Source organism: Corvus hawaiiensis, chromosome 6, assembly GCF_020740725.1.
Source record: "Corvus hawaiiensis isolate bCorHaw1 chromosome 6, bCorHaw1.pri.cur, whole genome shotgun sequence".
Classification (NCBI taxonomy): domain Eukaryota; kingdom Metazoa; phylum Chordata; class Aves; order Passeriformes; family Corvidae; genus Corvus; species Corvus hawaiiensis.
The window spans coordinates 54,285,672-54,296,209 of NC_063218.1; the positions used below are offsets into that span (position 1 = coordinate 54,285,672).

General features: G+C 57.3%; 1 protein-coding gene across 4 annotated transcripts; it reads right to left on the minus strand.

Annotated features, from left to right (window-relative positions):
* Positions 1–181: 181 nt before the first annotated feature.
* On the minus strand, positions 182–10,420 carry FNBP4 (formin binding protein 4). 4 transcript variants are annotated; one of them, XM_048305773.1, is made up of 17 exons: positions 10,282–10,420; positions 10,043–10,123; positions 9,151–9,287; positions 8,822–9,023; positions 8,585–8,735; positions 8,387–8,504; positions 7,882–8,220; positions 7,584–7,794; positions 5,587–5,705; positions 3,387–3,491; positions 2,970–3,103; positions 2,551–2,648; positions 1,834–2,012; positions 1,368–1,598; positions 734–1,261; positions 488–645; positions 182–381 (listed from the first exon to the last, which is right to left on the minus strand). In XM_048305773.1, exons 1-17 carry the CDS (start codon positions 10,403–10,405, stop codon positions 291–293), a joined length of 3,006 nt encoding a protein of 1,001 aa, XP_048161730.1. In that variant the 5' UTR covers positions 10,406–10,420; the 3' UTR covers positions 182–290. The 4 variants fall into 4 exon arrangements, with proteins under 4 accessions (XP_048161730.1, XP_048161729.1, XP_048161732.1 ...); XM_048305772.1 differs by having other exon boundaries at positions 8,387–8,507; XM_048305775.1 differs by lacking the exon at positions 2,551–2,648 and having other exon boundaries at positions 1,368–1,681.
* Positions 10,421–10,538: the final 118 nt, after the last annotated feature.

The following is a 10,538-nucleotide window of genomic DNA, read 5'->3' on the forward strand; positions in this document are numbered from 1 at the left end:
GGCCTTTCTCTCACACCTTTAGCCTCAGCCCTTCAATCCAGCCTGTCCAGCTTCCTCTGCAGAGCCTTCCTGCCCTCCACAATCCACACAAGCACCCAACTTGCACTGTGGATTACAGGGGTCTGCTGTGCTCCCCATCCCCACCTACCACCTGCCCTCAGCAAAATCAGTGAGACAGCACTTCCCAAACTGCTACAATTTATTGGACAATGGTCAAAGGAACTGTACATCTGTAAAAAAACCAAAAAAACAAAAAAAACCCCCAAGAGCTGGGTGCAGCACTGTGTGCTTCACGTGTTGGAGGCCGTTTTCCTCCGCTTCAGCCGTGAGCGCCAGTCCTCTGGCAGTGCCTCGAAGTTGGCGTTCCTCTCGGCCATGCCACTGCAGGGATAAAGTGGGATGTCAGCACCCAGCTGGCCCTCCCATGGATCCCCCGCCTTTAAAAGGGACCAGGAAATGTCCAGGTGCCAGCCCCCAGGGTCTGTACCTCATCAGCTGCTGCTGCTTCCACTCCTCAATGCGCCGCTGCGCTGTGGTCTCCCGGTCCTCCTCGCTGGAGCTAGAATTCTCCTCCTCATCCAGCTCCCGCTGGATACTCTGCCACTTCTTCACCAAAGATGGCATCTTCGTCTTGCCCTTCTTACCCTGTGCCACAAAAGAACAGTGGTGAGTGCGGCTGGAAAAGGAGGAGGGGAGGAACAAGTGCCGGTGAGGGACCACCCGTCTGGCCTACCTTGTCCTTGCGCCCCTTCCTTGGCTTCTCCTTCTCTGGTGGCGGCGGCGCCTTGGGGGTGGGCGGTGGGGGCGTCTGTGGGGGTGGCGGCGGTGGCGGCTGCTCGGCCACAGTGCCCGCGGGGGGCAGGGCTCCCCGTGCCGGCGCTGGCTGCGCGGTGGCCGTGGCGGCCAGGCTGACGGGCGCAGCACACTCCGAGTATCCCATCACAGGTGCAGCAGGTCCCGTCACACCCAGGTAGCCGGACTGCAGCCCCAGCGCTGTGGGCTGAGGGCCAGCATGGCCCGGAGCCATGCGGAGGTTGGGGCGTCCCTGGATCTCACTCTGGAGGCGCTGGCGTGGCCTCAGGGAGGCCAAGGGCATGGCTGATGGCTGGTACTTGCCCGTGGCCATCAGGGGCTGGCTGTAGATGACGGGGCAGCTTCCAATGGTGGCCGTGCGCTGCATCAGCCCTGGGCTCATCTCCACAGCTTTCCTCTTCTGCGGCTTGGCCGAGAGCAGTGGAACTGGGCCCGGATCGACAGTGGCCTGGAAGGGAGTGCCAAGGTGAGTGCTGAGCCAGGAGCACCATTACACACCTGTTTCCCAGATTCTCACACTCTGGAATCAGCAGAGACCTGGCTTCCCTGCTCACCTGGCTGCTGCTGGCAGTGGGGCGCACCAGGGACTTCAGGGGAGCATCTTCCTCTGTTCCTGGGGCAGGTGGCTCCTCACCCCCCTCATCTTCCATCTCCACTTCCTGGATCTCCCCATCTTCTCCAGGCGGTGGGGGCGGCGGGGGAGGTGGCGGGGGCGAGTCTGGGGGGGGCGGAGGCGGCGGAGGCATTTCCAAAGGCAAGGGAGGTTGGAGGACCGGGACGGAGGACTGAAGCAGAGTCCAAAATGGAGTGAGCGGCATGAGAGACGTAGCAGGAACTTGGCCTGAGAAGGATTCTTTACAAAGGGAGCCTGAAGAATACACATTGACATGGGCTTGAACACCCCAGTCCATGCTGCCTGCTCCTGCCTGTGGTCCTGCTTAGAGGCACTGCCACTATGGACTGCCCTGCTCCCCGCCCCCCGCTTTGGGGCCAGGACCCCCCAGTGCCAGCTGGGCGTACCTGTGGGGCGCTCGGCGGGCTCCTCGGTGCGCTCTCCTTTGTCTTTGGGAGGTGGCTTTGGAGGACCGTCGGGTTTTCTGTCGGCACTTCGCTGTCCCTCCTCCTCATCCTCCCCGTCGGGAAACTCCCATTGCGACTCTCCTGAGCGCTCGTTAACATAGAAATAGCGTCTATGCTCCCTAGATCACAAGAAAGAGAAGGAGGCTTCAGCTTCCCTTCTCCGCCCCCGACACTCCGAGGCGGGCCTGCCCACGACAGCAGTGCGCTCTCGCAGGGGAGACCCTCGTGCAGCGGGGCTGCCACTCTCCCACACACAACAAACAACTTTGAGGACAGAGGCAGGAGAGGCCCGAGCCGACGCGCTCAAAGCTATTTGCTATCGCTGGCTGCGGGAATGTCGCCCTGAGCCCCCCACTCCGAGGGAGGGGAGGGCCGGGAACGCCGGCGACGTCTTGCTAACATCGGGACTTTCAGCATGGCCTTGGCCGAAAGTCGCCCTCCGAGAAGAGGCACCAGGGAACAGCCCAATGGAGGGAAGCGGCTGCCCCCCTACCCCGTGGTGCGCAGAGTTTTTTATGATACTCTTGGTGTCAAACACACAGTGAATGCTAGAGAGAGGGAGCGGATCTGGGAGCTGAAAAACAAAAGAGCAAAGATTTCAAACAAAGGAAAATTAATCAAGAAAGCCAAATAGACAAAGAAATGTTTGGGTCTGACCTGCTGGCAGGAGACAGAAATCTTGTTCTTCATTCCGTCGGTGAGTTGAAGTTTGTCCTTTGGAAGAGCTGTTGGTCAGAAGAGTTGATCCAGAGATCCTGCAAAGTTCACAGAGCTCTCGCATGCGCGACCCCCCAGGCCCGCCCTCCACAGCGCTGGACACTCGCGAGAGGGACAACCAGCTCTGTCCGTCAAGGAATCGGCTCCGTCGCAAAGCACTGGGCACTCCGTTTGGATCCTCCAGTTTGGTGGCCGGCCCAAACTCTGCGAGTGCCGGACGTTTCTCTGCCTGCCCAGCACTAACAGAAGCCGCTCTCAGTCTGCCAGAGGGACGGCGCCAGCGTCGTCGGGTGGTTGATGGTCACAAATCATGTCTGAGATGTCAGAGATGAAAGGTGAGAAAGGAGGAGAGCGCGTACCTGTCCCAGTGGCAGGACCAGCCTTTAGGGGTGGCGTTTATTTCGTATTGTTTAAGCTGTTCGGCTGCGTCTTGGAGTTTGCGTTTGAGGTAGTTTCCATTGAGAGCACCTTCTCGCCAGTCTGCAATGCGGGTCTAGAGGGCAAGAACCGGGGGAAGCCGGTGAGGTGGGCTGCCAGCGGCCCCGGGGGGGATGGGACTCGAGGATCGGGAGGCTCCCTTCCGGCACGGGACGTGGGGGGGCCAGGAGGAGGACACCCCACCTCCGCGCCAAGCCACGCTCTCCCCCCGCCGAGGAAGGGAGGGCCCTGCGCAGCGAGGCGCCACAAGGCTCACGCAGCACCGGCGCTCGGACGGCGGATTGCATCCGATCCGCTCCGGAACACAAGGCTGGAGCAAGGGGCGAAGGCTCGGTTACCTCTGTCTGCAACAGCAACATGTGGAAGTTGGAGATAGATTGTCTGTTGATGCCCAGGAACTCCAATTTACTAGTCAGAGTATTTGCCAGCTCTCCAATCTGAAACTGCCAGGAGAAAGGGCAGAGTCAAGAGCCACCCTCTGGGAGCAGCATCGGGCGGCTGCGGCCCCACGGCTCTTGGGAATCACCGCTCAGGACCACCCAAGGCCCCTCAGCCTGGCGGGACTGGGAGGTGCCGCCCTGGCCCTGTGTGCCTGTCACCCCCTCTGTTAAGTCCTGCTACATCCTGCACCCCAGGGACAGGGCAGTGTGGGTGGCTGGGTGACAGCTTCTCCACAGACTGCGCTCAACTCTGTGTGGAAGGACAGCACGGGCTTGGATTGCTCCAGTACTTTGGAGTTACAGCTCCACCACCACGGCAGGTATCTAATGTTTCCAAAATAAATGGGCCAGGATGTAATTCCAGGTTCTGTAAATAATCACTTCCCAGAGGAACTAGCTGGAAAGCACCAGAAAGAGATAACAGCTCTGGATTTACTCCAGAGCAGAGGCAGCAGCTACATCAAAACTCAGGTCAGCCCATGGTGACCACAGCTACTCAACGCCAGCATCCCATGGGAGTGAAACCTCCAGTCTGGGGACACAGGGATCCCTGTGTCCATCCCCCTGAAGGGGGGCACTGCATGGAAGCAGCCACAAGCCAGAAAGGAATCAGGAGCAGGAACAGGGATGCCTGCAAGTGGCATCACCACTGCTTTAAGGAGGGCTCTAAAAATGTCTATTTTTAGCTTCACTCCTCAGAAGAGGCTTTGGAATGTCCACCAAAGCCACCAAGGCAGCATCTGTCTCCAGAGAGGGGAAGGGCCAGACAAACAAGCCCTAGAGAAGCTCAAGGCAGGCATATGAATTCCCATGTTAACATGGCTCTGGAGAAGCCAGGGAACATCCCGAAACAGAGGGTGACTTGGCAGTGGTGGCCTCGGCGCAGCTCCTGTAACCAGAGAGATCCCAACCTGATGAGCAAATGGTACCGGTTACCCAGGAAGCCGGCATTCCTCCAACAGCTCTAAGGGAATCCTGCATGGAAAAGCACCACACGGTCCGTCACAGCGCCCACCAGGACCGGAAGGAGGGGGGACAGCACAGGGGACCAGCGAGTCCAGTCCTGCCACAGGCTTCTCTTCTTTTAATTTAAATTAATTCATTTAAAAATCAGGTCTCAAATGGATGCTGCACTGAGGGAGGCTCAGTTTTGGTCTGAGAATGTCACATCTCAAAATCCTTTAAGGAGTTGTTTTATGGGAGAGATGTGGGATTTTTCACAAGGACAGCACCAAAGCCCTTCCCTTTCACAGCAGAAGAATTATTTAAGTGGTGGGAAATGAGGACAGGGATGGGCAACTCTCACTGCAGGTTCCACCGGGCTCCACCACGAGCTGGCAATTCCCCATCTGCCACAGGGAGGTGATGACATTTCCCAACGTCACAGAAATACTCCAGAGCCAAATTTTATGCTGCAGGAGATCTCAGGGTAACAAGTGACATGAGGACTGAAGAACAAATGGGAAAGATCTCCCCTACTGCTCTGTCACACTGCCCTAGAGCCTGGAGCTCTGCTATAGATCAGGGAATTGATCCAGTGCAGCCAAAGGAGCAAACCAAGGCTCAGAGAAGAGCTATCAGCAGGATGCTGCAGAAATCCCCAGGGCTTCCCCAGCTTGCATCTAAAAGTAATGCCGGGCAAAGGGCAGAGCGGTACCGTCAGCCTCAAGAAACGGAGAGAATACGGACGAGGTGTCTTCAGCCTGGAAACGGGACGACTGACCGGGTCAGAGACTGGAATATCGTTATTGGTGAAAACAAAGTCAAGATCAAACTGGTTGTTCTCTGTCACAACACCACCCAGGGCTCAGTCTTTGCCCCCCCGCACCCTCCTTTCATCCAAGCTTTTGCTGCTGAATCCTACTGGAGACAGGATATTGTCCCAGTCCTGCATGGCCCTTCCTTCTCAAGCTGTTCCCATAGCCACACCGGGATCTGAGCTTTAAAAGCATCAGGTGGGCCAAATCCAGAGCCCAAAGCTCCGGTGTTCCCAGGGAAGACGTGGCTGGGGGAGCCAGTGTGTCCCTTGTCCCTGCTGGCAGCTGGAGCACCCATCACATCCCTCATCTCATGGACATGCACCTCTGCCTCTCCATACCTTTAGATCTTGATCCTCCTCTTCCATTTTTGGAGCCCCTTGTGATTTTGCTTTTTCCTGGGGCTCCTCAGATTCTGCCTCTTTGTCTGAGCTTGGATCGGTTGCTTCTGTGCTTGGGGCTGCAGAAGAAGGAAGGACAGGTCAGCCCTTGTCCCACCACCACCCTGGCAGTGCCAGCAGCTGGCTGGACACTGTGCCTGGAGCCAAAGCCAACGTGGTAAACAGTGGGAAAAGAGCTAGGACCCACCAGAGCCAGTAACAAGAGCCTGAAATTAAAAAGGAGAGCTGGTCACTGCTCTTTGTTTTGGATCCTTCCAGAAGGATAACATGGGATGGGGAGGATTGGAGCTGCTACAGTGCAAAGCAGCAATGAGGCAAGACCTGTAATATCAGGCATAAGGGAAGCAGGAAGAGACTAACCCCCAAAATCTGTCAATAACAGGTACTAGGGATTAAGTAAGTTAATTATCAAAGACTGAAGAGGTCCCCGAAAGCTGCCAAGATCAGAAGGTTTTGCCTCCAGATGATTAATTCACTATCAAAGCAACCAATTCCAAGGAGGGAAGTTTGTGACAGAATCCCACAGCCTTCTGGGGGAAGAAACCCCAATTCCCAGCATGTCCTGGCACTGGAAGCAGTGGGATGCTCAATTTAAACTGGTTATTTTGGAGTGACAGCTCGCTGCTCCCCAGGTTAAGGTGGAAACTGGTGCTGCTGGGAAGAGCTCGCTTCGGGGTTATTTGGAAAGCCCTCTGGCAAAACCATTCATTTTTCTATGCAAAAATGACATCACTGATTCAATGTCAGAGTTGTCACCCAGCTCATGCCCCTACTTGAAGCAGAGGCGCCTCAGGGCCACAAGAACCCTGGGATGGGGCAGGCACCGACTCCCACTCCAGCAGGACACAGCCTGCTCCAGGCACTTTTGTACCATTTTTCCTTGGAAAAAAGCAGTTTCATTCAGCTTTCTGTGTTGCAGGCAAACAAATCTTGTGCTGGGAAGGGACTGGCACATCCAGAGGAAAACAGATTTAGGTGGGACCTTCTTGCTCCCCACAATGCCCTGAGAGTGGAGTCAGGTTCTGCTCCCAGGGAACAAGAGACAGGACAAGAAGAAACAGCCTTAAGTTGTGCCAGGGGAGGTTTAAGTTGGATATTGAGAAAAATTTCTTAACAGAAAGGGCTGTCCAGCCCTGGCACAGGCTGCCCAGAGCTGTGGTGGAGTACCCATCCCTGGAGGGATTTAAAAGCCACATGGATGTGTCACTTGGGGACATATATGTTAGTGGTGGCCTTGGCAGTGCTGAGGGAACAGCTGGACTCCACAACCTCAGAGGGCATTTCCAACCTGAATGATTCCACGATTCTACAACCTGGGAGTCCCAGAGCTGCTGGGCAGAGAGTGTTCCTTAAAATTCTATGGCTGCTGCATTTTGGGAAGCACAGCTCTGGGGGGGTCCAACAGGAACACAGGGGGCAGTTGTGTATGACTGATATGTCCACACACACCCGGAGCTGACCCCGCCCCATAGGAACTGGAGCTGCCTTGCCACAAGGGCTGGAGTTACATTACCTACACACTGAGTGTGGGGCCCTGGAGTGGCTCCAGGGACACTTTGGCTGTCTGGAATTTGACACCAGGCACCTCAAAAACTGAAGTTTAGAAGTGGAAGGTGACAGTTCCCGGTGTGCTGCAGGCTGGGTTTGTGATGTTGGGAGGAATGGGAAGGCAATGGCATGTGAGGCAGCTGTTATCTGCATCCCTTCTCCCAAGGAACCACTGAATACGGCACTCTCCTCCTTACGTGGGTAATTAGGATAGAGAAACCGTGGCAGAGGAGCAGCTTATCCCAGCGAAGCTGGGCTGTGACACAGGCACCCCTGAGCCTGTCCCCACCTGGCACACGTACCTCACGGCCCTTCCCGGCTCCGCTCTGTGGGTCTTCAGGGAAAGGAGACCCCCTGCTCCTCCCTCCGAAGGGAGCCTTTCCAATTACCTGCTTCTCCTGCTTCCGGGCTCTCCCGGCCCGTTTTGCTGGAGCCTCGACTGGCGGACTCGGGGCTGGCAGCTCCCACAAACAGTTTCCATTTCCCTCGCTTGGAGGCCAGCCTGCGGGATGCATCCTGCGAGGCCGACTGGCTCCCATCGGAGAGCGGGCTGGAGCCTGAAACGCTGCCATCGCCTTCCTCCAAGGCACGCAGCTCTGCCTGCCAAGACATGACATCCCAGTTTATTCCCAGCAATGCTGTGGCTGCATGTGTGGCCCTGTTTCCAGGACAAACGTCTCCCCTTACTTTTTTCCTCTCCAGCACCATCTCCAGCTCGAGCGTGTCCTGCTCCTCCTCCTCCTCTGCGCTCTCCCCCGACTGCACCACGCTGCACAGATCTTCCTGCCCTGTGTCTTCCAGGGGGTCCCTGCTGGGCTCTGGCTCTTCAGGGGCAGCTGGTGCCTCTTCCACTTTTGCCTCCTCTTCCAGAGGTGGCTCAACCTCCTCTTTGCAGATCACTTTCCTCCTCCAGCGCTCCTCTTCCTCCTTCACCACATCAGGCAGGAGCGGGGCCAGGAGGGCCGCAGCCACTCCCTTCCTCTCTTCCTCGCTGTTGGAGAGGGCCTGCACTCCTTCATTCACTTCCTGTGGGATGAGCTCTGTATGAGCTTTCTGGCAGCTGCCAGGGAAAGAGCCCATGCTGCCACACCCTTCCTAGGGCTGCAAGTGGAGCAGAGCATCCCACCTGCTTCCAAGGAAGCCCAAGGACATGCCTGCAATCCCCATGGCAGCCAGAACACACATGACTGACCTTCTTCACCTCCCGCTTGCCGAGGCCAGTCCCACGGCCAGTGCTGCCAGGGGTCCCCTTCTCCTGAGGGAATGGCTCTGTGGTCGCCATGAAGCTGCCATTGGTGCCTGCCACAGTGCTGCTGAGGAAGAGGAGCGGGAATGAAGGGCAGGATTGGAACAACATCCCACAAGGCAACAACCTGAAGGTCTCTCCCACCTGTGCTGGTAGTGCTGCAGGCCCTGGACCTGCGTCGCCAAGTACTGTGGCAGCTCCCAGGTCACCTCGTTGCTCTGGGTGTTCCAATAGTAGTAGCAGCCGGTGTTCTCATCCCACACCTCCTGCCAGTCGCCCATCTCCAGCTCTCCCACTGCCGGGGAAACGACAGCCCGTTACTCCCTCTCCCTGGTGACACCCCTTTGTCAGCACCCCCTCTGGAGACAGGAATGGCCTCACCTCCGGCCAGCGAGCACTGGGTGTCGTACTGCCATTCCGGGGCTGGCACCGAGCCCATGCCATTGGCTGTGCCCGAGGATGAGCCTGTGCCCGAATCCTTCGGCTCCGGGCGGGGAGGCACAGGGGGTGGCACAGAGGAGGAGGAAGAGGAGGCAGCAGTGGGCTCAGCGGGCTGTGGAGGGGCTGTGATGGCATCGATCTCCTGTAAAAACAGCATCCCACCATGAGCTTCAAATCCCAAGCCAAATCAAAGCACTTACTGGATGTAGACAATGTCTTGGACCATGAAAATCCCTCCCTCCCCTTGCCCTTGCCAGAGTGGCACTCACAGCCAGGAAGTTTGCCAGGGTGCTGTCGATGTCAGTAGAATTGCTGCCATTGGCATCCGTGGAACGGGCCGGCTTCTCTGGGGTCTCGCCCTCCTCATCATCACTGTCGGCATAGGCACCCAGCAGGCACAAACCTCCTGGAGAAGGGAGAGTGAACCCTCAGGGGAATTCTGTTGTCACAGGGCATTGGATCCGACCCCCCCACACCCTCCACTCCAGTGGTGCCACTGTCATCCCAGGGGGAACAGCCCCTGTATACGTGCCAGGGTCAGCTTGGGAGAAATCACTACAAGAAAGAGTAAGAAAATGCATTTAAAGATGAGCAATCGTCTCTTGGGAAATAACAGCACACTTAAAATAATTAAAATGGAAACAACTCCAGCCCCAAAGTGAATTACTCAGGAAAGCATTAACTCTCTTCCCTTAAAAATAATAGTTAAAAGTGGATAATTACCCTGTGTTAAAAATAGGGGGTTATGGAGAGGGAAACAAACACAGTCCCACCAAAACCCTTTCGTTTAGGACAAAACCCACCACTCTTAGAACCACAAAACCCACACTCAGCACCTCCAAAAACTATTTGGAACCTCACAGCCCACCACTTTTAGGACCAGAACTACCTCATATTTAGGACCAATACCCCATATATATGACCAAAAAAACACACAAAGGACCAAACTCCTACATTTGGGTCACGTTTTAGACCCAAAAAATGATATCTGAGAATCAACCCTCCAAATTTCAGACAAAAACCCCCATTTAGAACCAGAACTCCCCTATTTCTTTATCATTATTGTGCATCGGAGGGCGCTCCACCACTAAATCCTGAGAATCTCCCCGTAGATTTTAGGGGGGATGTAATCCCGCGTCTCACCCCAGGGCGCTCCCTTACCTGTGGCCTTGACCGCGGCGGGAGCGGGAGGCGGCGGATTGGGCGGGTTGCGGAGCGGCTCCGCCACCGTCTCGGGCTCATCTGCGGGACAGAAGCGTCAATTACGGCGGGCTCAGGCTGGTGGGATCGGGGGGGAGGGCGGATCAGGGCCCCCGGTCCCGCTAGGCCGCGCTAGGCCGCACTAGGCCGCGCCCCGCCAACAAAGCGCCCCCCACTTCCACCCGCCTTCGTCGCCTTACCCGGTTCGGAGCCCGAGTCGCGCCCCTCGCCCGCGGGTCCCGCCGCCTCGTCGCGGCGCGGCGCGGGCGGGGAGAGCTGCAGGATGGGCCGGCGCCCGGGCGCGGCCCGCGCCTTCTTCCCCATGGCGGCGGCTGCGCCTCAGGGCTGTGGCCGCGCGCGCCGCGCGCAGGGGGCGGGGCGATGACGCCACCGGGGCGGGGCCTGCGCGAGACGCGCCCCCAGGAGCGGGACCGCGGGCGCGCGCTCCCTATGGATG

Coding starts and splice junctions, on each gene's coding strand:
- FNBP4 (XM_048305772.1), bottom strand. CDS start 10,405: ATGGGGAAGAAGGCGCGGGCCGCGCCCGGGCGCCGGCCCATCCTGCAG. Junction 9,024..9,150: donor CCCTGGCAAACTTCCTGGCT/GTGAGTGCCACT, acceptor CTGTTTTTACAG/GAGATCGATGCCATCACAGC. Junction 3,104..3,386: donor TGTTGCTGTTGCAGACAGAG/GTAACCGAGCCT, acceptor CTTGCCCTCTAG/ACCCGCATTGCAGACTGGCG.